Below are 27,967 nucleotides of genomic sequence, written 5' to 3'. Positions count from 1 at the left end.
AACTAAGTGGAGAAAGAAGATCCCCAGTTTAAGATTAATGTTAAATAATTGTGTTGTTTTTCACTTGTATTGAAATTGTTGTTTTTTTGGATTAAAACCTTTAAAACCCGTTTTCTTTTAGTCATGGAAGTAAAAAGCAGGCTTGTAATTGCTTTAAATGTATGGCTATCCAATATCATCAAAAAATTATTTACAAGTATGTAAGAAAAGGTTTTTACTCTAAAAATACTTTATTTGTAACAAACAGGAGATAAAGAATTTACAAACGGCTCTCCTTTCAGCACTTGGACAGCGTCACGAGATTTTTTTTTAAGCATTACTTAAAAATGTTTCTCCTCTCGCCATATCCACAGAGTCATCATATACAATAAATCCGTGAGGTAGCATTAAAAAAAAACATTTAAAAACAGATGCATTTGTTTAAAGTAAAGCATTTATTTACTTACCAGGCTTCAGGTGAAGCAGCTCTTTGTGCCTTCTAACGTCTCATAATTAGTCCTCATTTATGTCCAAGAGACTCAATAATAATCTTTTACATTCAATCCTTTAATCTTTCATATTTAAAAGCATTTTTGTGCTGCTGCGCATTCATGTATGTGTTAAGCAAACCCGCGTTGTCGTCCTGTTTAGGCACATATTACTAATGCGCTCTTTAAACAACAACAAAAAAATATTGCGCCATTGACTTTAGACTTTAGAGCAGGTTTTTGTTGGTCAATGGCGTAGTCTATTTTAGTCGCCTCAAAATAGCAACGCGCCAACAATGCGCCTGAACACACCTCGTTTTCAGACCAGAACGCCCATGGGCGCAAAAGGGGGCGCAAATGCATTTGCTATTTAAACAACGCGGCGCTAAACGTGAAAATTAGGGTGGAAAATAGCAAATGACACTTGCGTCGCGCATTGCGCTGCATTGAGCCGGGTGTAAGAAAGAGCCCAAAATATCTATAGAGATAATTAAAAAAGGTCACACTAACTGTACTTATGCCCAAGGTTTAATGAATAACTCAAAGCAAAATGCATAAAGTTTGTCCTTTCATGCGGTCCACAGTCCAGGTCAATTTTGGTAATGAAGTGGTGACCATTCTCTTGTCAAGTGTACATAGTAATAGTATTTTAGAAGTAACAACAGGTAAGTTTTTGCACAAATTTGGATTTGAGGAAACTTTGAAGACTTCAGAAAACATGTTGCTTCTGTTCAGTTAAATCTCAGTAACTTGGGTTTAGAAGGTAATATAAAGAATATTCTACTTTTTTTCAGTTTACCTTCACCTAGTGGATTAAAAAAAAATGCTACAGGTACATAGACCAAACAGGTCCTAAATAACAGACTCTCAAACTGCTTTTTTTCTGATTTGTGTGTTTTACTTAGTTACATTTACTTGAGTAAATATTTTTGTTTACTAGTACTTTTTCTAGTGAAAAACTGTACTTTATTTTGTTACATCCGGTGGTGTTACTCCACTACTGTCAAATGGTTATAATTAATGAATATATACATATATTTTTTTTTTAAGTTTAGATGGCTTGTTTGAAAGTCTTGTGAGATGTTGGAGAGGCTGCGTTGCGAGAGGTGGCTACGCATCACACCCTTTAGCGCGCGTTGATGAAAGGAGATGGCCGAAGCAGAGGAAGGCATGTGCGAGTTATTGGAGGCAGATCACGCGTGGCCTCAAGTTCGCTTTATGTTTTCACTTCAAGTGGTGAAAAAGAAAAGTTTCATAATGCGATTCACGCTGAGTGCACCAAACGAACCGACATATTACAGGAATTTTAGCTTGATCCTGAAACAACACGTAGCGGTATGTGTCACAGTGATGCCTATTTGTACTATTAATGGTAACTTGGTAACTATGGGCACTTTTACCTTATTGTAATACTATTTCAAACACTGTCAGAGGGTTTTTGTCATATGCGCACTTGTGCAAGCAGTGACACATCCTGTAAACCTTACAAACAACAGGCATTCACATCTGTACATTTCCATATCATTTCCTCACAAAACTAAACAAACTGATTAGCATAATGTGACATCTTGCATTTATACACAAATCTGGGCACCTCACTAAAGTGTAGAAAATACATACAAATAAAAACAGGATTGCATTTTATTTAAATCCTTCCTAAAGAATGTATAAACTTATCAAAATAAAAGAATAAAGTATGTTTTTACAGTAGCATTTATTATATATTATAATTTGTTTTATATGTTTATAATTGTTGAGTTGATTTGCAAAAACAGATAAGTTCCATATGAAAATTAGCATTTTTATCAAGCTCCTGTTTATGTTCAGTAATAGCAATGAAAATAGCATATTTATATATAAACATGAACAGACACACACATTCTTTTTTGTTTACTGTTAATTTGTTTAAAGGCAGATGCTGAAGTTTGTGTTGTGAAGGTGAAAATAAAGACACAGTTAACTGTCAGAAAAACATCTGTGTGTGTTTGAGAATTTTTTTTAAATGACACGTTTTGTGATGTTTATGTATCCATTTTTTACTAAATAAAATTTCGGCCCGGTCACACTAGGTTTTATGTATATAAGCAGAACATGAGACTTTCAATGAGAGGTTTGTGAAAGCCCTTCAAGTAGTCTGAAATTCACTGTTTTTATCAAATCGGAAGTAACTAGTAAGTAACTACTTGAGTAGTTTTTCATCTAATAATTTTTACTCTTACTCAAGTAACTAATTCGATACTAAGTGTTACTTAGATACTAAATGTTACTTTACCTTTAGTAAATATTTCTATAAGTACTTGCACTATTACTTGAGTACAGATTTTGGGTACTCTACCCACCTCTGGTGCCCTCTCAGTTTATTTTTGGTATTTAGTGCAAGGTTTAAAAACGAGGCTCTACAAAAAAAATTACTGAAACTGTATTGTGTGTTTTATAGATGAATTATAGATAAATAATCACTAAAAGATGAGACAGGAAGGATAAAACAAGGATTTCTGCTGGTTGGATAACAATTTCTATTGGCTGGGTGCCTCTCATGTAATGTAGCTTAGTGTGTAGGTCAAAATAAAAATGACTCAAATAAACATTGATGTAAAATGCAAAACTATTGTAAGCTTGATTAATGTTAACATTTACTATATTTGTAATAAAACGATAATCTTTTGTGAGTGAGCTACCTTTTCCCACATAGATGTTTGTGTACAGGCACGTGAACAGCACACAACCTGTACAATTAAATTAGTATATAGATGTAAGATTTTTTTGCCCATTTAAAATTTAAAGTTATAATTGTATTACTTTTGTTTGGAAGCAGAAGTAGCGACAAAAAAACATTACCTCTGCATCATAAAATCGGTAAATTATAGCCTATAGGGACATTTGTCTTTTATTTTTAATTGTTTCCAGAATTCGCACTAATAGTGCTTGTCAAACACATAGACTGTAAAAAAGATGGACGACGCCTGTTCGCTCTCTTCCATTGGTGAAAAGTGAAGCCGTCAGTGTCCCGATATGGCGCTGACATCTTGGGTCTTGATCCTACGCAGTAGTGAACAGGACGTAAAGCCGCGAAATCAATCAAATTTACACATTTGGTATCAGGGGGTCCCTGCTCCATGCCTCAGGAATACTGGTTATTTTCCACTTATTTGATCTGGCAATCATCAAAAAGTTAAAAACTGACTGCCAGCTTCAGGGAAAGAAACCACTTGAGTTTCTTGAATTCAAATTGCTCCTTGGTGAGCAGTTGATTACTCAGGAGCAAGTAAAAATCTCCAGAGAGCGATGATGCCAACACCCCACACCAAAAATGGAAACCTCACCCAAATGCAGCTCTGAGACACTGTAGGACCATGCACCTTCCAGAGCTGATGGATAAAGCACATGCATCAAGGTGTCGCAGATCAAATTGTAAGAGCAAAACTTATGTTGTGTGTACTAAGTAAAAGGTATTCCTTTGTGTTTCAAAGAAGAGGAATTGCTTTTTGAAATATATAAATGCATCTTCTGTCTGCTTACACACCTTTGAGTAAACAACCTCCTACCACAAAGTATGTGAGAAAGTGGTCCGAGGATGCCAGTGAAGCGCTAAGAGATTGCTTTGAGACCACGGATTGGGAAATGTTTTGTAATTCTCATGGGGAGGACATTGACACTCTCACCTATTGTGTCACTGATTATATAAACTTTTGTGTGGAAAACATCATACCTCTGAAGAAGGTCCGGTGTTTCTCAAACAACAAACCCTGGGTGACTTCAGAACTTAAAGCCCTGCTGAATGAAAAGAAAAGACTTTTTAAGTCTGGTGATACAGGAAAGCTGAAGGCGGTCCAAAAACAACTAAAACGTGAGATCAGGAAAGGAAAGGTTAATTATAGGAAGAAGTTGGAATCACGTCTCCAAAGGAACAGCATAAGGGAGGTCTGGAGAGGTCTGAAAACCATCTCCGGACAGAATAAAGTCAGTGGTAATGGTGTTGTTTCTGGTGACTGTGATAGGGCAAATGAATTTAATCTCTTTTTTAATAGATTTGATTCTATTATCTCTCCTTCCACCTCCAATCAGACATCGGACCTGTCAGGTGATTCTACACCCTCCTCTAGCTGTCTTTCTCTGACAGTCATTCAGGTGAGGAAGGAGCTAAAAAAGATCAAGGCAAGAAAGGCTCCAGGTCCTGATGGAATTTGCCCCAGAATGCTTAAAGATTGTGCAGATCAGCTCAGTGATGTTATCCTTCACATCTTCAACTTGAGCCTGAGGCTGGAGCGTGTTCCAGTTCTGTGGAAGACTTCGTGTGTTGTTCCAGTTCCAAAAATTGTACACCCCAAGGAGCCTAACCATTTTAGACCGATTGCCTTAACTTCACATCTAATGAAGACCTTGGAGAGGATTGTGCTAAGTCATCTAAGAACTGCGGTGAGTTCAGTACAGGATCCCTTACAGTTCGCTTACCAACCAGGTATAGGGGTGGAGGACGCCATCATCTATCTCCTACATAGATCATTGTCACATCTGGAGAGTACTGGGAGCTTGGTAAGGGTCCTATTCTTTGACTTTTCCAGTGCATTTAACACAATCTGTCCATTGTTGCTCCGGGGGAAGCTGTCTGAGGCTGGTGTTGATCAACACCTGTCTGCATGGATTATCAGCTACCTTATCGACTGACGAGCAGCACAGGAGTACCTCAGGGGACAGTACTTGCTCCCTTTCTTTTCACCATGTACACAGCGGACTTCAGGCATAACACCAGCAGCTGTCACATTCAAAAATTCTCCGATGATACAGCCATTGTAGGGAGAGTATCAGAGGGGAATGACCGCGAGTACCGGGAGACTATAACTGAGTTTGCCAACTGGTGTGAGTTAAACCATCTTCATATTAATGCCAGCAAGACAAAGGAGATGATTATTGACTTCCGGCGGAGGCCGCCTGGTGTCAGTCCGGTGAACATCCGGGGAGTTGACATTGAGATGGTGGAATCATATAAATACCTGGGTGTTCACCTTCACAAGTCACTAGACTGGTCCACAAATATAGATGTCCTGTACAAGAAGGGCCAAAGCCATCTCCACCTGTTGATGAGGCTGCGTTCTTTCGGTGTGTGCAGGTCTTTGTTAAAAACTTTTTATGATTCTGTGATGGCATCTACTATCTTTTTTGCAGTGGCCTGTTGGGGAGCTGGGTGTGCTGAAAGGGATAGGAATAAACTAAACAAACTGGTGAAGAGGGCCAGCTCTGTTATGTCCTGCCCTCTGGATACTATAGAGGAGATAGGGGGAAGGAGGATGTTAGCTAGACTACAATCTATAATGGGTAACACTCAGACATGGGGACTTGTGACTTGGTGACTTGGACTCGAGTCGACTCGAGTCGCTATTTTTGTGACTTGTTACTTGACTTGACAAAAAATAAAATACTTGAGACTTGACTCGGACTTGAAAGTTAAAGACTCTGGACTTGACTTGACTTGAGACACGATGGACTTGAATGACTTGAGTGTTAATCACATCATGTTTTCAGTTTGAATATAAAATATATAAATTATTTTAAAAAATTAAGTTGACCAAGCTGGAGCGCCGGCTGAGAATGGCGTTGTCATGACTAAAACGACACTATCATCCATCATGCCCTCTCGTACCTTACGCACACCATGCCCACTTAGATCAGATATCAACATGTCAGCCGGAGGGGTACAGAGGGTCATCGCTTTTGGCTTCAACAAGATGGCAAAAGACGAACAGTGTGTTGCAAGACATGCAACATTAAAATCACGGGCAGCCAGACGTCAACCATTCTGCCCAGAGTAGAATGCCATTAACTGCTTGTCAATTTGTTAATATCTGGTTAGTTGGTGGTTTGCTAATGCAATAATAGCTAAAGTAGCCCTCATCATACTGTGTTGGGGACAAATGTGGGCCAAATAATTTTTTTTATTTTTTAAAATACTTCCCTTGATCTGAGCGGCACGAGACTTGGCTACTTTTTTAAGTTTGCCACCTGAACACACACACACACACACACACACACACACACACACAAAGAAAAATGACTTGATTCTACAATGTTAGGGGTGGTTCACATGTCGCGTCTTTTGCGCGCCCAAGTTCGTTATTTCAAATGTAGGCGCGCGAATGGAAGAGACGCATTGCGACACGCTCGTTTTTTCTGGCCGCATGTTTGAGAGAGAGCGTGTGTGTGTGTGTGTGTGTGTGTGTGTGTGTGTGTGTGTGTGTGTGTGTGTGTGTGTGTGTGTGTGTGTGTGTGTGAGTGAGAGAGAGGAGAAATGTAACAAAGTTTAATGTTGTCGGTAAACTGTGTTTGAGAGAGGGAGGTGTTCAGAGAGGATTCTGTTGGATGTTAAGATGTTATTTGTTTTATGGACTCAATGTTGAAAATTTCAAACATTTCAAACACGGTTGGCAGAAGTGAAAAACTAATAATTTATAAAGTTACAATTTTGTTTGATTCCATGATGTATTTTACTCAACATGCAAATCCAAATTATTGTAATTTCCTGATAGTTACTTTCTATATCTGTCCTTTCACTTTATTAAGATCAGATTCTGCATGTAAAATTACAATAATAAGGTGACTTGACTTGGACTTGACTTGACCTACTACAGGACTTGACTTGACTTGACTTGACATAGCCTGTGACTCGACTTGACTTGACTTGCCCAAGAAAAAAAATACTTGGGACTTACTTGAGACTTGAAGGTTCAGACTTGAGACTTACTTGAGACTTGCACATGTGTGACTTGGTCCCATCTCTGGTAACACTTCTCACCCCTTGTATGAGACTGTAAGCTCCTTGAGAAGCACCTTTAGTAAAAGACTGCTGCATCCTCAATTTAAGAAGGAGCGCTTCCGCAGGTCCTTTATTCCAGCTGCAGTTAGACTTTTTAATGCAACATCTTAACTTAACACTGTTAGCTCCTCACAGAACTTACTATTCCACACCGGTCATTATTCTGTATTATGTATTTAAGTGTGTATGGTGTTCTTTATTCATATACTTTTTCACTTTATTATTATTATGTTAATTATCATTATTATTATTACTATTGTTGCTGTCTTTTTCACGTCTTTTGAGCTGCTGTAACACCAAATTTCCCCCAATGGGGATTAATAAAGTTATCATCATATCATACACCTTAAATCAGAAATACATCAAAGTCCCAAAATACACAAACTACACTAACAGTGATGTTGCAGTCATATTGCTATGATTGCCTTTGGTATTTACTTGTTTACATTTACATTTAGTCATTTAGCAGACGCTTTTGTCCAAAGCGACTTACAAATGATGTAAACAATAGAAGCAATTATAGCAACACAAGAACAACAATACATAAGTGCACTGGAAATAGTCTCATCAAGTCCAACACAGTATACATAGCCAAGGGTTGATTAGTAATTTTTTTTTAAGAAGAATAAAGGAAAAATAGAGAAAGATCTGTTCCAAACTGTTGGGAAATTGGGAATAAAATATTTGGGAAACATTTTTAGGAAATATTAAAATGGTTAATTATTAGGAATTATTAAATTTGTTAGTGTTTTTGGGGAAAATTTGAACATTTTATCAGTTTACTCAATTCAAGTATGCTCAATTCTGCATAAACCCATAACCTTAAAGGGGACATTCCATGAAAATCAGACTTTTTCCGTGTTTAAGTGCTATAATCAGATCCCCAGTGCTTCTACCAACCCAGAAAACATGAAAAATAGCAACCCTGTAACTTTGTTTTGGTAAGGCTCTCTCTGCAAGCATGTGAATAAATAGGTCATGCGGATTTCGCTCCCCGCATGACGTAGCTAAGGGATCTCATTATAATGATACCGCCCCTGCAACTGCGCTATCCAATCATGATGCTATCTCGAGTGAGAGTGACCGAGAGAAAGTATGACTGACAGCACGACGCGTTTGTATTCCATCAAACACAAACAGGAGCCTACAATCTTATAACTTGTAGTTTTAATAATCTTTCTAAAGATTGAATTAACGTTCTAAAGGATTAACGTTACCTTAGTGCAAGAGAGAGAGCGAGTGAGCGAACGAACGAGAGAGAGAGCAACGCGACGGTTCGCTTTCAAGTAAGTTATGTTGTTTAATATGTTTCTCTGAAGTTTATATAAATGAACACGATGATTAATGCACTGCACGAGACAGAGTGAGTGAACAACGCGTATTCACTATCATACACAATAAGTAAATATGTTGTTTAATGTTTCTCTGAAGTTTCAAATGAATGAGGAGTTACAAAATAGATGAGAGACTGACAGAAACGCGAATGTGTTCAATATGTGTGCACAATAAACTTAAACATGTCATTTGATCTGTTTCTCTGAAGTTTAAGCATTAAACGTGTTGTTTTATTACAGATCATTTAAATGTGCTCGTGTGGTTTGGTCAAAAAGTAAACTTCTGAGTGTTTGTGGACGTGTATTTTATTGTAACATGCTGAAAATCATTGTGCCTGTTTAAAACAAGTGCAGCATGATACCTAAAAGTCTTTATTTTTATTCCACAATGTTCCCCATCTGCTGATAAACATGTATTTAGTATGCATAAAACAGATAATTGACTTTTTAAACTTGTTCAAATATATAATGCTTAACATCGCTCACTAACTTCTTTCGTGAGAGAATCTCCCTCGATGCTTTGTCAGCTCTACAGCGGGAGCGCTTGAGACTCCGCCCACCTGAGCAGCTCGTTTGGATTTAAAGGGATACACACAAAACGGTGCATTTTTGCTCAGCCCCATAAAGTGCCTATTTTAACATGCCACAATAAATTACCTATATGGTATTTTGAGCTAAAACTTCACATATGTACTCAAGGGACATCAAAGATTTATTTAATATCTTAAAAACGTCTTCTGGAATGTCCCCTTTAACCAATATATATGCACAATATGCACCAGATCTTAAACTATCATTGTTTGTTGCTAAATTCAACAACAATCAGCAACGGATTTTGTGTTATCTAATACAGCAAATGGCAGGTCTGTGTGACTTTAATCGTGAAAAAATGGACATGCAAACTTAAGGTAAGATAATAAAAATAGTTATTGTATGTCCACTTCTTTCGATGCTCATGATGCTATAACTATGGTTACCTGGATGCAGGTAATGGAGATGTCTGACATTGATGCTTGTTAACTGTGGCTGCTGACACAAGAGTGGAAAAGGAAGAAGCAGAGGCTTGTGCGCTCTTGCAGAATAAAAACTTAAATTCAGTTTTCCTACACACACTTGATTAAGAATGCATGTCATTTGCAAAATTTAAATAAAAACAAATTTAAATATAGCTGCAAGCAGCGATGGCGGGCCCTCGCACGTTTTTTTACCGCTACACGGTGCGTCCGAGAAAGCGATGCACGGTGGGCAAGGGCATCAAGTGGGTAAATATCATGCTGCTACTGACCCACACTCAAAAAATGGGTTTTGTAGCACTGTTCATTATACACAAATATATTTAGTTACATTAAAACATACACATTTATTTTTAAGACAAAATACAAGTGTAATGTGTTATGCTAAATCAATTTGTTATTCACTCTAGTTTACCTAACTACCTATCTTTAAACTAAAGTAATTGGTTTACTTTTGCGATTCAAACTACCGGATGTGACGTCATTTAACGACTTCCACGAAGACGGCGCGGAGCTCTGGCGCGCAGGTGATGGTGTTTCCGGTAAGTGAACTAAATACGTTTTTTCTTCAATCTATCTTAAAACATTGTTGAGGCAACTTTATTTTATGTTGAAGTCGATGGTGTTTGTGTTCGATGGTGATGATTTCACGTCATTTGTGCAGCGGTGAGGTAAAGTGTGTTATTTGTGCGTTTCAAATGTAATGGAGTGCTTCACGCGATCTGTCGTGTGACGTGTTTAAACCGTATTAAACGTGATGTACTTGTGTTTAAACGGTATTAAACGTGTTGTTCATTTTCGGGTCATTTTTAGTGTTTTATGATAGCAGCAGTGTTGTAAACTGTGTGATTTGTGCGTTTCAAAATGAATGAATTGCTTCACGTGTTCGTGGTGAGTTGAACTTCGATTTTCTGTCGTGTTCCGGTGGTAACGTTAGCCATTGAACTTGTTTTACTGGTGATAATACTAGTTTTTGAAACGTATTTTCCTGTGTTTAGTCAGAGCATTTTCTCAAGGGGTTCTTAAAGTTTATTTTTTGTTGTTACTCTGAATGAATATTTACTTAAAGTTATGTTGAAATGTAAAATTTGTGATCTAAGTTAAATTACTAAAACATTAAAGACTGCTGCACGTGCGTTGTGGGGTTATCATAGATATCATTTTACATATTCAAATTGATATATTCAAGACATGTTATGCTCTACTTGTTCATTTAAGTAGGAATTATGCTACAGATGTAATATTGCATGACGACAAAGGCCCACTTTCACTTGTAATTTGTGTGCAAGGCATGCAGTGCAGTGTCATCAGAAAAAGAATACTTTGCTCACATAAACAGTCACTTAAAGAAAAGTAAAACGGTATTTTGCATGTTATCAGGTTGTGATTTCCAATCAAATGTCAATGGGACTTTTATATCACACAAAAACAGAAAACACAACCAGCATTCACTGAGTGATTTTAAGCCTGGTGTAGTTTCCATTGCTGAAGTATTACAGGAGGCCAAAAGTTTTTATGGTGATGAGGCAAGTGATGCTTTTGTTCATGACTGAAGCCAGATGTGTTTTATTAAAACAGATTATTTAAACTAGAGCATATCACACTTTTTTAGGTAAACTGCATTGTATGTTAAAGTCTGTCAGTGCCTATTTTAGTTAGCTGATGATTGATTATCCATTGCTACATTGTTATATGGTTGGTGCTTTGTTTGGTGACTTTGAAAAGACAAGTCCACGCATATGTTGTAAAATATGCTTTTATTTTGTTAAATGGACAATTCATAAGTTAATGTTTTTTAATCATACTTACAATTGATTTAAAAAAAATAATTAACTAAATTTTATTTGTTTTCCACAGTCATACCACAAAGACTTCTCCAGTCTGGCTAAAAGTTACAAAAGGTGATCCTTCAGTATGCCATTTCTACTTCAGTGAGTGACCTGTCAAAGGAAATAGAAAAACAATGTAATCTACAAGGACATTTAAGGCTGCAGTTCATGGATTCTGACTTGGGCAATTAGTTTTTAAATCTCATGTACACATCTGAAATTCAAGACAAAAGTACACTAAAGGTGGTATTTCTGACAACACCAAGTGATTGTGACAACTCGCCCCCACCACAACTGAACAGTTTTCAAAGGAGTACCTGCTCATCACCAGCTCTTTCACTTTCATCCTGTGACACAGTAGTTTTGTCAACCCCATCTACTTCATTAAGCTCTGACTGTGTTGCAAAAGCGTGTTTTGCCAAATATATAACAAAACTGAGAAAAATTGGCTGTACTGAAGTGAAATTAAATTTACTCAAGCCCAAACCAGCTGGAATTACCAGTGCTGCTTATCATATAAAAAAACATGCAACGCTTTGGTTAACTACTGCCCTTACCATCCACAAACGGAGACATCCAAAACACTGGAAGTAGTCAGTGTAATACTTCTGTCTGAAATTAAAAAGAACAATGAGAAAACATTATGAATGCTGATGGACAAGACCTTTTCTATCAGGAGACATGAGGTTGTCAAGGAATCGCCTTCAATAGCAGATTTCAAAACTAGATGGCCTGCTCTTTTCAGAAGGGAAGAGGTGAGTGAAAAGTTTTTGAGTCATTTATGTTTAACTTTATTGGCTTTGTGGTAACAATAATTTATTGTGTTTTGTAGATTTGTGCAGAGTTTAAAAGAATCGCAACAGCCCCATTGGTGTCTACATACTTGGCGAAGATGGATCAATATTCTGCAAAGCTTATAAGGATCTATGCAAAACGAGGAGTCATCAATTGACCGAGAATTAAAAACCACAACACGGGTATGAAGAACTGCACTCATTAAAACCTTATAATAAAACTTCTTTTTGCACTGGTGAAATTGGAATTAGAAAGTTTCTGGAACTTGTAAAAAAGAAACAAAGGTACAGTTTAAGGCAGGGGTGGGCATCGAGGGCCACAGTCCTGCAGAGTTTAGCTTCAACCTTAATCAAACACACCTGAATGTAATTTCCAAACCGTTCTGAAGACTTCAATTAGATTTTTCAGCTGTGTTTGATTAGGGTTGGAGCGAAACTCTGCAGGGCTGTGGCCCTCGGGACCAGGAATTGCCCACCCCTGGTTTAAGGTGTCCCTTTTTGTTGTTGTTTTCCACTTACATGCTGTATTTTGCATAATAATCTAAAAATAAAGGTAAATGTTTACCTGATATTGTGAATGCTACAATTAATACAATTTTGATATTTACATATTTAGACTGACAACATTGATCAGGCTCCGATCTTTCTTTGTCTACCTGAATGAAGACCTGACCAGTCTAATTAAAGAGTATTTGGTAAGTATATGTGCATACATATACTTTGCTGTATTATCAAGGAATTGAAATGTTGTGGTATCCCAGGTGAAAAAGTAGTACACTTCCATAATGTACTTACAGTGCTCTATTTTTAAACTAATTTATACTTGATATACTAAAAATTATTCTTTAGTACTTTTTAAGAGTTCTTAAGATTATCTAACTGTACTTATGTGTGCTGTTTTGAGACATGATTATTAACTAAAATGTGCTTTGAATATACTATCTCTGTTTTAAAAATGTATTAGTTAAAACTTGTAAACTTGAACCCAACTTTCAAAGATGGGTTCAAGTTTACTACGAGTGGTACCTAAATACATTTTTAAAATACATTTTTAGCACATTTTAGTTCATATTCATGGTGTCTCAAAAATAGAACAGGGAAGTACAATTATACCTTGTTCACACTGTCAGTCTAAATCTGATTTTGGTGGATATTTGAATCCAGTCACATTTAGAAAGTGTGAACTGCCAAAAACCACATGAAATCAGTGTTTTTTCAAATCTGTTTCGGGCTACATCCATGGGTGGTTTAAAATCCTTTTCAAATCGCATTTCTGGAAATCCAAGTCAGTCTGACCGCTCTGATCGCATTTGTGTAGCTTTTCGGTTATGTCATGCTGTTGCGTCACGTAAAACATAAACACGTCAGATGTTGAGGCAGATTGTCGTGCCAGTGCAACGTCATTGCCATAGAAACATTGTAGATAATCCAGAAAACGGCAGAACGCTACAGGACGCACAGAACGGTTGTGATCCACAATATGGACAATGAGTTTGTCAAATCCGATATGCCCTGAAATCTAATTTAGACTGACATTGTGAACAATGTACAAGATGTTCTTAAGGTTGTCTTAAGAAGTACAAAAGAAGAATTTTTAGTATATTATGTACAAAATTAGTGCATGAAAATAGAGCACTTTAAGTACATTATGGACGTGTACTTTTTCACCTGGGATAACTTTTTATTTTATCTCATCTCCATGGTATTTCAAACCTTCTTTCTAATGCAGAAAACAAGGTATGTTGGTAAGCAAACAATACTTGCCCTCTTTGACTTTTTGGCTGTTGTACATTATGGAATGAGAACGTTCTTAAAATACTTCAGTTTTACAGAATCAAGTGATGTGGTTTTGAATAACATTAAATGGTAAATAAGAGATTTTCTGAACTTATTAATAAACATAAAATAATTGTATCATTGTCATGCTCACCTGCAGGATACAGATGCACCCAGTACCCAGGAGGCGATCCAGAAGATGGTGATGTGAGTCCTTGTTGTAAAAATGTATGGTTCAGACATCGAAGACAGCCCAGCAGATGTTGGAGTGTTATTGAAGGGATTAAGAGTTCTTGGACCTCAACAACATTGTGTATGCGACAACCATGCTGATGGGACTGATATATGCACTGAACTTGAGCTACTTTCCTGAATTCAGGTACACTTTTGAAGTATTGCAGTTGTTGTTTCTGGAGCTAGATGGGAAGTAACTATCTCATAAAGTTCAGACGCTGAAGACCAAGCCTTTTGCAGATGTTTTGAGAAAGGAATGTTTTAATATTTCATATGTAAATGCCATGTTTTTGAAATGGAGTTTTCGTGCATTTCATTTGTCAGTAACTGTAAAAAAATTGTAATGTTGTTATAAGGTTACATTGTAATATCCAAAGTCCTTAAAAACTTTGCAAGCTTTTCAAGTTGATGAGTGCATCTCATTTGTTGGTATATCCTTTACAGTATCTGTAGTTTAAGTGCAATAAACATGGCTTGAAGAACTGGTGTATGAGATTTCTTTTTTGAATAAAATGAATGCTATATAGAGTTTATTACAAAAAGTATATTTTTGTGTGTGATGTACTTGAAATAGACATTGTTGTGTTAAAGTAACTAAAAGTAATTGGATGGAACCACTGTCCACAATGTAATTGAGTTGTATGAATAAACTACTCTTGAGTTGGACAAGCAAAAAATATTTGATTCGTTTGAACAAGTTAAACACATGTTCAGAAAACGTAACAATCTTAAGTTGTGGATAAGTAACTAAGATAATTTTGTTGAACATTACCACTTCACATTAGTTATTTATTATTCAACTGTGTTGCTGCAAATAAATAATTTGGCATTGACTGAAAACAACCCTTAAATGTTAAAATAAATTAACTGGGTTGTGTGGAACCACTGTCCACAATAAAATTGTGTTCGTTTAAAGTATCATTTTTTTGAGTGCATTTAGGTACTGTAGGTAAAAGAAACCCCACATTTTAGACAAACGGGGGCGCTAGTGAGCCACAAAATAGACACGCCTTTATCTGACGTTTTTGTCAACACTTAACAGCCGACAAATCTGATGTGTGTGCCAAATTTAAAGTCAATCTAAGTACACCAAGAGCCTTAAATATGCCTGACATAAAAGTAAAGTTTGACACGTTGCCATGGGAACAGCGTTAGAGATGTCAAAAATTCCTTCGCAATTTAGCGTCTACAATGTCTCAGCATCATGTTGACAACTTCTGGTGTGAATTGCATTATTTCCCTAGAAGGAGTATTAAAAAGAACATTGCATGCGACTGTCAGGCTTAAATAAGCCTTTAAAATGAAAGTAAAAAGTTTGACGCGTTGCCATGGGAACAGCGTTTGAGATATCAAAAATCCCTTCACTATTTATCATCTACAATGTCTCGGCATCATGTTGACCACGTTTGGTGTCAATCGCATGAATATCCTAGAAGGAGTATTCAAAAGTTAACTGTATGCAACTGAAAGGCTTAAATATGCCTTTAAAATGAAAGTAAAGTTTGACGCGTTGCCATGGGAACAGCGTTTGAGATATCAAAAATCCCTTCGCAATTTATCATCTACAATGTCTCGGCATCATGGTGACCACTTTTGGTGTCAATCGCATGAAAATCCTAGGAGGAGTATTTAAAAGAACATTGCATGGAACTTTCAAAAAAATCCAGCTTTGTGACTGCAACACTTCCTGGCGCCTGCTGGTGGCGCTATACCCGAGAGTCACAATAGGCACATCGATGCGATCGGAATCTTTAGACGAACAAACACCCCGCGTGTCATTACAATAAGACATTTTTTGCCTTAGATATTAGACACTTCCTGTTTCTCTGATTTCGCCACAACTTTGTCGGCTCGCCATGGCAGAACCGTTCGAGATATTAAAAATCCCTTCGCAATTTAGCAAGTCCAATGTCTCGACATTATGTTCACCACTTTTGGTGTCAATCGCATGCATCCTCTAGGAGGAGTATTCAAAAGTTCACCGCATGCATTTTTTAAACAATCCAAAATGGCGGACTTCCTGTTGGGCGGAGCTAAAATGTTAGAGGGCGAAAGTTGTTCGGGTCGATGAGATCTATATGTGTACCAACTTTCGTAAATGTGCGTACATGTTTGCCCGATCTGCGCACTACTGTTTGTGTTTGCATTACAGGGGGCGCTACAGAGCCCCCGTGCCACGCCCGTGTTCCAGCCTTTGTCTGTTCGCAATGACGGACGACTCTAACGTCTGTGCCAAATTTCAAGAGTTTTCGAGTATGTTAAGGCACCCAAAATGCCCAAAAGTGTTAAAAAAAATAAAAATAATAAAAAAAAAAAATAAAAATAAAAAAAAAAAATAATAATAAATTCGAGCAAAACCAATAGGGCTTCGCACCTTTCGGTGCAGGCCATTCTGGCCTGCTCCTCGGTGCTCGGGCCCTAATAAGGGCCTTTATCTTCTGAGGGTCAATCTGTGCACATGGCTGGATAGTATCAGCGCATTGAAGGAGCCTCTCTTAATTCACATAGGAATATGCAGTAGTATCATGGTCTATGGGATAAAAATACCGCCTCTAGTGTTACTTTTAGAAAATTAATCTGTTGTATTAAATAAACAACATGGACAGAAAACTAAAAAGAGCATTTTAATGTTCACAAGTAAGAAAACTCAGTACAAGTCAGTCATATTATATGCTTGCTTGTAGGTCTTCTGGTGTCCAATCTTCATTCTTCATCTTTACTCTTCAAATGAATAAGATTCATATAAGAATATTTAATTCATTTAACATATAAAGTAAAGACCTCAGAGTACAGTTACTGAACATTGAATTTTACAGATTTTAGTTTGTTACCTTCCCAATGTCACGGCTCTTGGCTCTCAGCTTGTTGACCTGGGACTCAGCAATGTCAGCGCGCTCCTGAGCCTCCTCCATCTCATGCTGCACCTTCCTGTACCTGGACAGGTGAGTGTTAGCCTGCTCCTCCTGTCATGGTTACACAAGATGCCCATTTCATCAGATTGCAAGTTTTATGACACTCGAGATTTTGAAAAAAAATTGAAGATCACATAAAGAGATTTTAGACTTACAGCTTCCTCAGCTTGACGCTTATAGGCCTTGACTTTCAGCTGCAGCTTGTCCACCAGATCCTGCAGTCGGGTCACATTCTTCTTGTCTTCTTCAGTCTTTCAAGTAAATAGGGTTCATTCTCTGGGATAAACAATGTATACAATAATATAAGGTGATAAAGCTACAATCAAAAGTTGATTTACCTGGTAGGTGAGCTCCTTCACTCTCCTCTCATATTTGCGCACTCCTTTAACAGCTTCAGCACTACGTCTCTGTTCACCCTCAACTTCAGCCTCCAGCTCACGCACCTTCGGAAAAAAGGGTTTTAGTTATAATGCACGAAATCACTGGCATATTTAGAGTTTAGAGCTCCTAAACATTCAAACCTACCCTGGCCTCCAGTTTTTGGAGCTGTTTCTTTCCACCTTTCATGGCCAGATTTTCAGCCTCATCCAGACGATGCTGTAGGTCTTTGACAGTAACCTCCAGGTTCTTCTTCATCCTCTCCAGGTGAGCACTGGTGTCCTGCTCCTTCTTCAGCTCTTCAGCCATCATTGCTGCCTAAAATAGGAGCAAATAAAAATTTACTAAACCATAGCCTATAGATGCAGACACCTTCCCTAAAGGATAGAATACAATTCTAAAACTACAGAAAATAAAAAATATGTTACATTTACAAAGTAGGGTAATGCAATGCAATGAAAATGTGTAAAATGCAAAATATTTAAAACACTCACATCAGTGATGGCCTTCTTGGCTTTCTCCTCTGCATTTCTGGCCTCCTGGACCGCATCATCCACCTCACCTTGAACCTGGACCAGATCACTCTCAAGCTTCTTCTTGGTATTAATAAGACTTGTATTCTGTGAGAAATCAGCAGTTTTTAAACAGAATGTTACAAAAAACAGTACTGTTATCTTGAAAGTGACATTCTCAAGTTTATTGTTATTGTACATTTTTATACCTGAGAATGCAGCAGTCCCACACGTTCACTGGCGTCCACAAGCTCTTGCTCTGCCACTTTGCGGCCTCTCTCAGCTTGCTCCAGTGCAGCTCTCAGCTCCTCAATCTCTGCTTGCATCAGGTTATTCCTGCGCTCTACCATGGCAACCTGCTCCTTCATGTCCTCCTGTCCTCTGACAGCTTCATCAAGGTGCAGTTGGGCATCCTGTGGCAGGTTTAGGGAGTCAATATTTATGCTTTATTTTAATTCAGACAAGTAAACCTTTTGTGAAGACGTTTTACAGAAAGAAGATTACCTTCAGTTGGCCTTGGACATTCCTGAGCTGTTTCTGGGCCTCAGCAGCCTGGCGGTTGGCATGGCTAAGCTGAATCTCCATCTCATTGAGATCTCCCTCCATCTTCTTCTTAACTCTCAGGGCATCGTTTCTGCTCCTGACCTCAGCGTCCAAAGTGCTTTGCATGGAATCAATCACTCTTTGGCTGTTCCTTTTGATCTGCTCAATCTCCTCATCTTTCTCAGCAAGCTTTCTGTCAATCTCGCTCTTGACCTGGCTCAGCTCCAGCTGAACACGAATAATCTTGGATTCTTCATGTTCCAGAGTGCCCTGATAAACAGTAGTGAGGTTTTATTAACATACTAGAAGAGTGAGACAGGGTGAGTAATAGATGTTTGCATGTTTTTAATGTTGATTTACCTCAGCTTCCTCCAGTGCAGTCTGGATCTCTGATTTCTCAGCCTCCACTGTTTTCTTGGCTTTCTCTAACTCATGAATGCTCTTTCCGGTCTCTCCAAGCTGCTCAGTAAGGTCAGAAATCTCCTCTAAAGGTAAAAACACAGTTGTAAAAATTGCTGTTTCATGCCAATCTTATTTACAATCTTGATATTTGAAAAAGTGCCATTTACGTTGCAAATTCTTGTTCTCCCTCTTCAGAGTCTCCAGGTGATCAAGGGCTTCCTCATAGGAGTTCTTCATCTTGAAGAGCTCAGTGCTGAGGGAACGAGCTTCTTTCTGAGCACCTTCTAGCTCAGCCTGACCTTCCTCATACTTCTGTTTCCACTCTGCCAGCACCTGTTATGAAATAAACAAAATATTTATGGGGCGGCAGTGGTTCAGTGGCTCATGTAGGTTGTCTACAAACCGGAAGGTTGGTGGTTCAGTCCCCGTCTCCACATAACCAAGTGTTGAGGTGTCATTGAGCAAGACACCTAACCCCAGCTGCTCCTGACAAGCTGGATGGCGCCTTGCATGGCTGACACCGCCGTCGGTGTATGAATGTGTGAGTGAATGGGTGAATGTGAGGCAAATTGTGAAGCGCTTTGGATGGCCATAGGTCTGTTAAAAGCGCTATGTAAATGCAGTCTATTTACCATTTACCATTATTACATGGTTCATTTAAAGGTATGGATCACAGTTTAGATTTGCAGATGAGTCATGTTTTACTTGCCTTGTCAAAGTTTCTCTGCTTCTTGTCCAGGTTGGCGGCCAATGCATTTGCTCTCTCCACATCAATCATAAGGTCCTCTACTTCACCCTGCAATCTTTGCTTGGTCTTTTCCAGGGAAGCACACTTGGAGTTCACGGCCTCAATTGATTCTTCGGCATCTTGCAGACGCTGGGCCAATTTTTTCCTGTAAAAGTTGTTGGAAATGTGTAAAATGGTGATATCTTAACCATAACAAATGTTTCCCCAATTCTTCTATTTGTAATTTACATACTTGGCTTCCTCAAGCTCCTCAGTGCGCTGGATAGCATCAGTCTCATATTTGGTTCTCCACTGAGCCACCTCACTGTTGGCCTTAGACATTCCACGCTGAAGTTCAGCTTTTGCCTCTTGTTCCTCTTCATACTGCTCTCTGAGAAGATCACAGTCATGGCGAGCAGACTGGACAGCATGGGCCAGAGCGTTCTTGGCCTAAAATCAAACATAAATTTAGCACAATTGAGGGCTCCTTTAATTAGTAAAAGTAGAAATACATTTCACCATGTGTTGTGATTCACCTTAAGTTCCTCCTCAACATGTCTCTTGAGTTCTTCAATCTGTTGAGTGAAAGCCTGTTTTCCTCTGGTCAGCTGAGAAACAAGAGCTTCTTTCTCCTCCAGCTGGCGAGCCAGTTCACCTGTTCATTTGCTTTAGATTAATAATACTATTAAACAATTTTATTTGGAACAGAAACTGGTTGTGCACTAACCATTCTCAGTGGCAAATCTTGCTCTTTGGGCACTTGTGTCATTGAGCTGGCGAACATTTTCATCGTTCTTGGACCTTATTTCACTCAGTTGGTCTTCAAGTGTGCGGCACATCTTCTCTAAATTAGCCTAACAAAATACAATGTTTTACACATGTTGCCCCTATTGTGCATTTTCACTTAATAATCCTTTAGTTGTGATTACCTTTGACTTGGCCACGGCCTCCATGTTGCTTGATAAGTCATCAATCTCCATCTTGTACTCACTCTTTTCCTTCTCCAGCTTTTGCTTGACACGCTGGAGGTTGTCGATCTGTTCTCCGAGCTCGGCCACGCTGTCTGCTTGCTTCTTTCGGAGAGCGGCCGCTGTAGCCTCATGTTGTAAGGTGGACTCTTCCAGATCACGACGTAACTTCTGGAATTCTGCTTCCCGCTTCTTGTTCATCTCAATCTGGGCAGCAGTGGCACCACCAGCTTCCTCAAGCCTCTCACTGATCTCTTCAAGTTCCCTGGAGAGATCAGCTCTCTGCTTCTCCACTTTAGCACGAGCAGCTCGCTCGGCCTCAATTTCCTCCTCCAGCTCCTCAATGCGGGCCTATTTTTAAAATACACATTTAGTTTATCATACTGGTAATGTGATTTTTTTCAGCTAGGTACTTCATAATATAATAGACATTACCTGAAGTTCTTTGATCTTCTTCTGAAGCTGTGCCCCCAAAGACTGTTCATCTTCAATCTTGCTGAGAAGCTGACTTATCTCAAAGTCTTTTCTGTTTGAAAAAATAAAATTTTATGTAAATTGTGCAATCAAAATATTACTGATACAATGACAGTTTCAGATTGTAATATTGATGAAATTTTTCACACTTTTTAATCTTTTCGTCTGATTGCTGTTTGTCATTCTCCAGGTCCATTATAGATTCCTGGGTCAGTTTCAGATCACCCTCAAGCTTTCTCTTTGCTCTCTCAAGGTCCATACGGAGCTTCTTCTCTTGCTCCAGTGAACCCTCCAGCTAACGTTACAAAGACAGTGCATGAAATCTAACACACAGCAACAGAACAATGAAATAATCTCCTCATTTATTATTAGCTATATTCTTATGCCAAACATCTTACATCATCCACTTGCTGCTCAAGTTTTGTCTTCGCTTTAGTCAGAGTGTTGACTTTGTCTTCCTCTGCCTGAAGGTCATCAAGGGTTTGCTGGTGTGCCTCTTGAAGGGCTTTCTTCTCTTTGGTCAGCTTGGCAATACTCTCATCCTGAGAGGCCATCTCCTCAGTCAGATTTTTCACCTACATGAAAACATTGTTCATTGTGATTTCCTTGTCAATTATAAACACATATGCCATGTGTATAAGACGTGATTAAAATGTGAACCTTATTTTCTGTTGCATGTTTCTCCTTTTCCACTTTGGCCAAGGTGAGCTCCAGGTCATCAATATCTTTTTTCAGCTCAGAGCATTCATCTTCCAGTTTCCTCTTCTTAGCAGTAAGTTCAGCATTGATCTCCTCCTCATCCTCCAGTCTCTCGGTTGTCTCTTTGAGTTTGGCCTCGAGCTGGATCTTACTTTTGATAAGACCTTCACATCTCTCCTCAGCATCAGAGAGATTGTCAGATTCCTATTGATTGGGATGGAGACAAAGTTAATTTCTAAGTTTTTAAAGCTATGCCTTTGATATCCATGATTATTTGACTTCAACAACTGTAATACTCACAGAAGCTACTTGCAGTTGAAGATCGTTTTTTTCCTGCATGAGTGACACCATTTTCTCCTCAAGCTCCTTCTTTTTCGCTAGTGCCTTTGTTAGATCCTCCTTCATTTTCTCATAGTTCTCCTTCATGGCTGCCATTTCTTTCTCTGTCTCTGCACTCTTAAGAAGAGGTTTGATCTTGAAGTACAGCTTCATCCATGGCCAGTGTTTCACATTCATGAATGAGCGGATGTTGTATTGAATGGAATAAATTGATTCTCTGCATTAAACATAATAAATTTCTTTCACTCTTTGAAACCATTTCATTTCATTTGTATTCCAAACACTTTTGTTTAACTACATTGTACCTCCTTTCCATCATTTTGACAAATTCCTTCCTCATGACAAATCCACGACAACGAGCTTGAGTCATGGTTACCAGTGCTGCTAGTTTGTCATCTCTCAATTCTTCAAGAGTACCCAGCAGACCAGCTTTGAAGAACACCTAAACAATATTTGAAAGATTTTAGTGCTATAAAGTGAAAAAAGCCAATCTTCTTTATGCAGATTTTACCTCTGGACGTTTGGCTTACCTTTGTGTGCCCAAATTTGTATTGGGTATGGTCAATATCAATAGAGCCCAAGAGTTTCTCTGAGGCCTTTTTATTGTCAATGAACTGTCCCTCAGGGATGACACTGGCATTTAATACCTTGTATCTGGAGGACAATTAGGGATAAATTATGTTTTTTGTTTTAACACAGCAAAGACAACAAGATGGTGGTATTTCATATGATGCCTAACTGCCACAAAGATTATATGTTGAGATATTTACAATACCTCTGCTTGAAGTCACCATAGAGGATTCTGCTGGGAAAACCTTTCCTGCAGATTCTGATACCCTCCAGCACACCATTACACCTCAACTGATGAATAACCAGGTGGTTCTCCATCAGACCTGGAACAAAGACATTACTAAGGATGAAAAGATATTTTAAAACAATAGATACATTTTAAATTTCAGGAAAATGGTTTACCTGGAGTCTTGGACTCATTAGGAATCAAGCAACGCACAAAGTGAGGATGAGTGCTCCTCAGGTTACTCATCAGCTTGCCCAAGTTTTCCTGTAAATGTGTTTATTTCATTAGAGATTAGTTTGCTTGAAATTGTAATGAACTTTACTTTCTACATAACAAAGAGATTCGCCTCATACCCTAAACAGTGCAGACACTGTCTGAAAGGAACCACCCTTCTTCTTGCCTCCTTTCTTTCCACCAGCGCCGCCATCAGCTAAGGATGAATAAGGGTTTATGTTTACTTTTCAATGACAGACACTCCATAAAATACTTTAAGTGCTCTATTTTCACATACTAATTGTGCACATGATATAATTAAAATCTTCTTTAGTACTTCTTAAGATAATTTTAAGAATATCTAATGCTGGGTACACACCAAAAGATTTTTTACATCTTATAAGATTTTCAAAATCCTAGATTTAACCGTTTTGCACCTATAGTTTGTGGTGTGCCATGATGTCTCAAAGACAGCACACCACATACAAACAGATTTTCAACCAGTCTCGACTGTGAACACAGGAAATCTCTCAAAATCTCGCGAGACTTCAGAATAAGTATGGCAGACGATATGCAGTAAGAAATTTCAATGATAGGGTTTGGAATGATTTTCACAGAAAATTCAAGGGAAAAAAGAAAAGGGTTTGGGTGAAGTCTTGAAGACAGCAGGAACATGGTCTGTACAAATTCACTTTGCATCAACTTCACTTTGTGCTGTGACATGACTGCTTTCGTCTTCTACCATCTTGCTTTCTGATTGGATATTGTTTCGTTCACGTGATAATCTCAAGAGCGTGCGCGCGTTTGTCCTCGGGGTTCCCCCCACACATCAGGATTCAACATGTTGAATATTTACGATTCGCGATCGACGCGGCTCCGACGTTCTTCCGAGCAGGTTCGGACATTCTTAACACACCTCACACCAATGGAAAATCTGATAAGATAATCTGTAAAACCATTGCGATACTCGGGACATAGCTAGGATTGTCGGAAGGGGGGAAATCGGCCCAAAATCAGCCCGATTATCTTTTGGTGTGTACCCAGCATAAGTGTTCTTATCTGTGTTATTTTGAGACTCCATGAATATGAACTAAAATGTGCTTAATTTTAATTAAAAAACATAGGTACACTTGGATGTCTTTAAAATTATCTCAGGAAGTACTAAAGAAGAATTTTTGAATGTTTATCAGTTAAATATACCTTCAGCAGATGCATGAGCGGCATACAGGAAGGCCAGAAGTTTGACTGATGACTTCTGATAGAGTTGCACAACAGAGTCATTCAGTGGATCCTTGTTCTTGTCCAACCAGCCAGAAATGTTATAGTCAACAGTGCCGGCGTAGTGCACCAGAGAAAAGTGAGCTTCTGCCTTGCCTTTGGCAGGTTTGGGCTTCTGGAATGCTGAAGTTTTCCCGAGATGCTGATCATACAGCTTGTTTTTGAAGCTTGTGTCTGTGGCTTTGGGGAACATGCACTCCTCTTCAAGGATGGAGAAGATGCCCATTGGCTGGTGGAGAAATACTCAAGCTTAAGCACAAGTACAAAATATAAACATTGTTTTTTCAAGTCATTATTTTTACCTTCTCAATAAGCTCAATGCAGGCAGCTAAGTCCATTCCAAAGTCAATGAACTCCCATTCAATGCCTTCTTTCTTGTACTCCTCTTGCTCCAGCACAAACATGTGATGATTGAAAAACTGTTGCAGTTTCTCGTTGGTGAAGTTGATGCAGAGCTGCTCCAAGCTGTTGAACTGACATTTCAACACAAGCCAATTTTCACTCTTATATCTTTACATTTATATTTAGATTATTAGAAACATATTAGTGACCAATGCTCACATCAAAGATTTCAAATCCAGCGATGTCCAGCACACCAATGAAGAACTGTCTCGGCTGCTTTGTGTCCAACATCTCATTGATACGGATGACCATCCACAAGAACATTTTCTCATAAACTGACTTGCATAGAGCGCTAACTGCGTTATTCACCTGTAAAAGAGTGTACAGAGGTCATGAATTTGATCTTAGATGATATTAGGTTTTGTCTGTTCAATAGACATTGATTGTGTTACTCATCGTCACCTGTGGTACAGTTTGGCCTTTGGTAACAAACTCATTTCCGACCTTTACTCTGGGGTAACACAGAGCTTTCAGCATGTCTGCAGAGTTCAGGCCCATGAGGTAGGCAATTTTATCAGCCACTAAAGAAGCAGAGATTTCCAGATAACAATCAGTAAATGAAGGTTCATATAGTGATACGAGTATCATCTCTTTATATCTCACCCTCAGTGCCATCAGGTTCAGCCTGCTCCTCTCTCTGCTTCTGCTTGAACTTCATGCTCCCATGATGAATCACAGCACCTGTCAGCTTGTAGATGCCTATTTTCTCCTCAGCAGTGAAGCCCAGAATGTCAATAGCAGTCTGTATTAAGAAGTTAACACAACATTTTAGAGCCAATAGAGTGTTTTATGCTGCATTATCTCATACAGTATGTTCTTTCCATTATTTCTACTCATAAATATATCATAAGGACTCAAAGAATAATATGGCTGTTGTCCACATACATCTGTGGCAATGAACTCTTCCACATCATCGATACTCTTGACAGTGATTTCACCCTGGCTGATCATTGGATAGTCATAAGGATTGGTGGTGATCAGAAGTGCCTCTGTAAAGAATTAATGTGCACTTTATTTACACTGCTCTTAGACATTGTCTTTTATGACTTACACACTATTGTAGATTTCTCACCGAGCAGTTCTGGTTTGTGTCCAGTCATGAGTTGGTAGAAGATGTGATAGCTCCTCTCAGCAGACAGCTGGAATGTTACTCTTGACTTTTCCAGCAGATCTTTCCATGAAAACAATGGGTTTGAATCACTAATCAACATGTTGGTCCAACAATAAAACATGTACATTTGGTCGAGAACACTGAGACTCACAAGTTTCAATATCAGCTGAGGCCAGTTTGCCAGTTGTCCCAAAGTGAATCCTGATGAATTTACCCTAAAGAGAAATACATTATTTGCGACACCTTTGAATGTCTGCCAGCATAGAAAGGTATAACAGAAATGATAATGCATTACATCAGACTTCAACTTACAAAACGAGACGAGTTGTCGTTCCTTATAGTCTTGGCATTACCATAAGCCTCCAGCAGGGGGTTGGCTGCGATGATTTGATCCTCCAGTGAGCCCTGCATATAAGATTGGTAATATTAGATCAGTAATGAGATAAATCAATTAATACTGTAGTCCATGTGTAATCTATATGTTTTCGCTAACCTGCATTTTTCCAGCAACAGGTTCTGCCTTCTTTGCCCCAGACATTGCACCAACGGTTGCAAAGTACTGAATGACACGCTTTGTGTTCACAGTCTTTCCTGCACCAGATTCTCCACTGGAGGTTCACACAAGGTTTTTATCCACAAAACCTCTATGTGTTTTTACATATAACAATTGTAAGTAATTTACAAGAAGAGAAAGAAATGTACTTACGTAATCAGAACAGACTGGTTCTCACGATCTGAAATAAAACCATTGGGTAATTGTAGTTTTCAAGATCCAATTATTTTACATAAACTCATCAGTAAATATCTGAATCCACTTACCGGTGAGCATGAACTGGTAGGCGTTGTCAGAGATGGAAAAGATGTGGGGTGGAGCTTCAATCCTCTTTTTGCCTCTGTAACCGTTCACAACAACTGTATCGTACACCGGCAGCCATTTGTATGGATTGACAGTGACGCAGAACAAACCAGAGTAGGTCTGAAACAGAGATGATGGTCCAGTGTTACTGTTCAACATCGACCTCATCGTAGGTATTAAAAGTGATGTCGTTAGACTTACATAGATCATCCATGCTGCGTAACGCTCTTTGAGATTATACAGCACAGCAGGCTCATTGAGGTGGGTCATCATGGCCATGTCCTCAATTTTGTCAAACTTGGGTGGATTCATGGGAAAGATTTGATCATCTTTGACAGTGAGAGTCTGAAAATAAACAACAACAGTTATCAGGACTCACTTACAATATTAGTAACATGAAATAATTTCTCAAGATCACAATTAATAGTTTTGAACGTACCTTCCCACTATGAGTTTTGACAGTAGCTTTGCCACCCTCTTTACTAACAAGAGTACCCTTCAGGTACATCTCATCTGTATCTGTTACAAAGTATGCTGTTTTGGCATCAAACGGGGCAGTCTGAGCCTCAATCCTCTCTTTCTCTGGTTTGCGGAGGAAAATGGCCGCCGGGCCAAAACACTCCATCTCACCGTCTCCCATGATGACCTTTTGTGTTAAACACATTGAGAACAGTGATTAGTTAGTTGTAGTTCTCACAGTAGTTCTCTCTAGTATTAAATATGTATAGCTCACATAGTAGTTCTGTACTGATTATGCAGTATATTATAAAGTTTTTCTCACTTTGTTGCTTGACTCTCAAGGCCAGAAACGTCCGGAATGACTTCCTGTGGATTCTGTAAAAGACATAGACAGAGTGTTTTGAGAATCACTTCCAACATTCACATCAATCTCAACCGACATCTCAACGCAATACAATGTAGTTACCACTGCTGAGTCTTGGCTCACTTACCTTCACTGGGTGCTTGGCAGACCTTCAGAGAGACCGAGACGTCTGCTTTTATAAGGACTTGAGTGTTTCCATCAACAGCATTGCCTTTCTCTATTTGGTTATAATGGGTTGGGTTTTACTGTCTATATATGACAATGTTACACTCATGTTTC

The 27,967-nt window shown here is 38.6% G+C and overlaps 1 protein-coding gene and 1 long non-coding RNA gene across 4 annotated transcripts; one reads left to right on the top strand and one right to left on the bottom strand.

Moving 5' to 3' along the window:
• Positions 1-7,270: 7,270 nt before the first annotated feature.
• LOC129431873 (uncharacterized) lies at positions 7,271-14,737 on the top strand. Of its 3 annotated transcripts, none has more exons than XR_008639940.2 (5): positions 7,271-10,164; positions 11,480-12,206; positions 12,284-12,428; positions 12,862-12,940; positions 14,182-14,737. It is a non-coding gene; the product is annotated as an uncharacterized lncRNA (long non-coding RNA). The 3 variants fall into 3 exon arrangements; XR_012368518.1 differs by having other exon boundaries at positions 10,158-10,293; XR_012368519.1 differs by lacking the exon at positions 7,271-10,164 and adding an exon at positions 10,306-10,513.
• A 2,129-nt stretch (positions 14,738-16,866) lies between these two features.
• On the bottom strand, positions 16,867-27,699 carry LOC129453198 (myosin heavy chain, fast skeletal muscle). The gene is made up of 40 exons (XM_055217320.2): positions 27,647-27,699; positions 27,305-27,511; positions 27,067-27,210; positions 26,829-26,985; positions 26,716-26,743; positions 26,503-26,617; positions 26,322-26,414; positions 26,161-26,224; positions 25,971-26,069; positions 25,784-25,887; positions 25,502-25,640; positions 25,301-25,419; positions 25,058-25,207; positions 24,799-24,969; positions 24,419-24,725; positions 23,359-23,435; positions 23,182-23,269; positions 22,985-23,102; positions 22,740-22,863; positions 22,515-22,651; positions 22,171-22,426; positions 21,832-22,074; positions 21,570-21,746; positions 21,321-21,466; positions 21,133-21,223; positions 20,659-21,048; positions 20,457-20,583; positions 20,266-20,384; positions 19,983-20,179; positions 19,712-19,895; positions 19,170-19,335; positions 18,961-19,085; positions 18,562-18,870; positions 18,267-18,470; positions 18,040-18,165; positions 17,693-17,863; positions 17,506-17,610; positions 17,323-17,418; positions 17,087-17,218; positions 16,867-16,976 (listed from the first exon to the last, which is right to left on the bottom strand). Exons 2-40 carry the CDS (start codon positions 27,503-27,505, stop codon positions 16,959-16,961), a joined length of 5,817 nt encoding a protein of 1,938 aa, XP_055073295.1. The 5' UTR covers positions 27,506-27,511; positions 27,647-27,699; the 3' UTR covers positions 16,867-16,958.
• Positions 27,700-27,967: the final 268 nt, after the last annotated feature.

The sequence above is a fragment of the Misgurnus anguillicaudatus genome, unplaced genomic scaffold, assembly GCF_027580225.2.
Source record: "Misgurnus anguillicaudatus unplaced genomic scaffold, ASM2758022v2 HiC_scaffold_31, whole genome shotgun sequence".
Classification (NCBI taxonomy): domain Eukaryota; kingdom Metazoa; phylum Chordata; class Actinopteri; order Cypriniformes; family Cobitidae; genus Misgurnus; species Misgurnus anguillicaudatus.
This window is presented reverse-complemented; position numbering and strand designations above follow the sequence as displayed.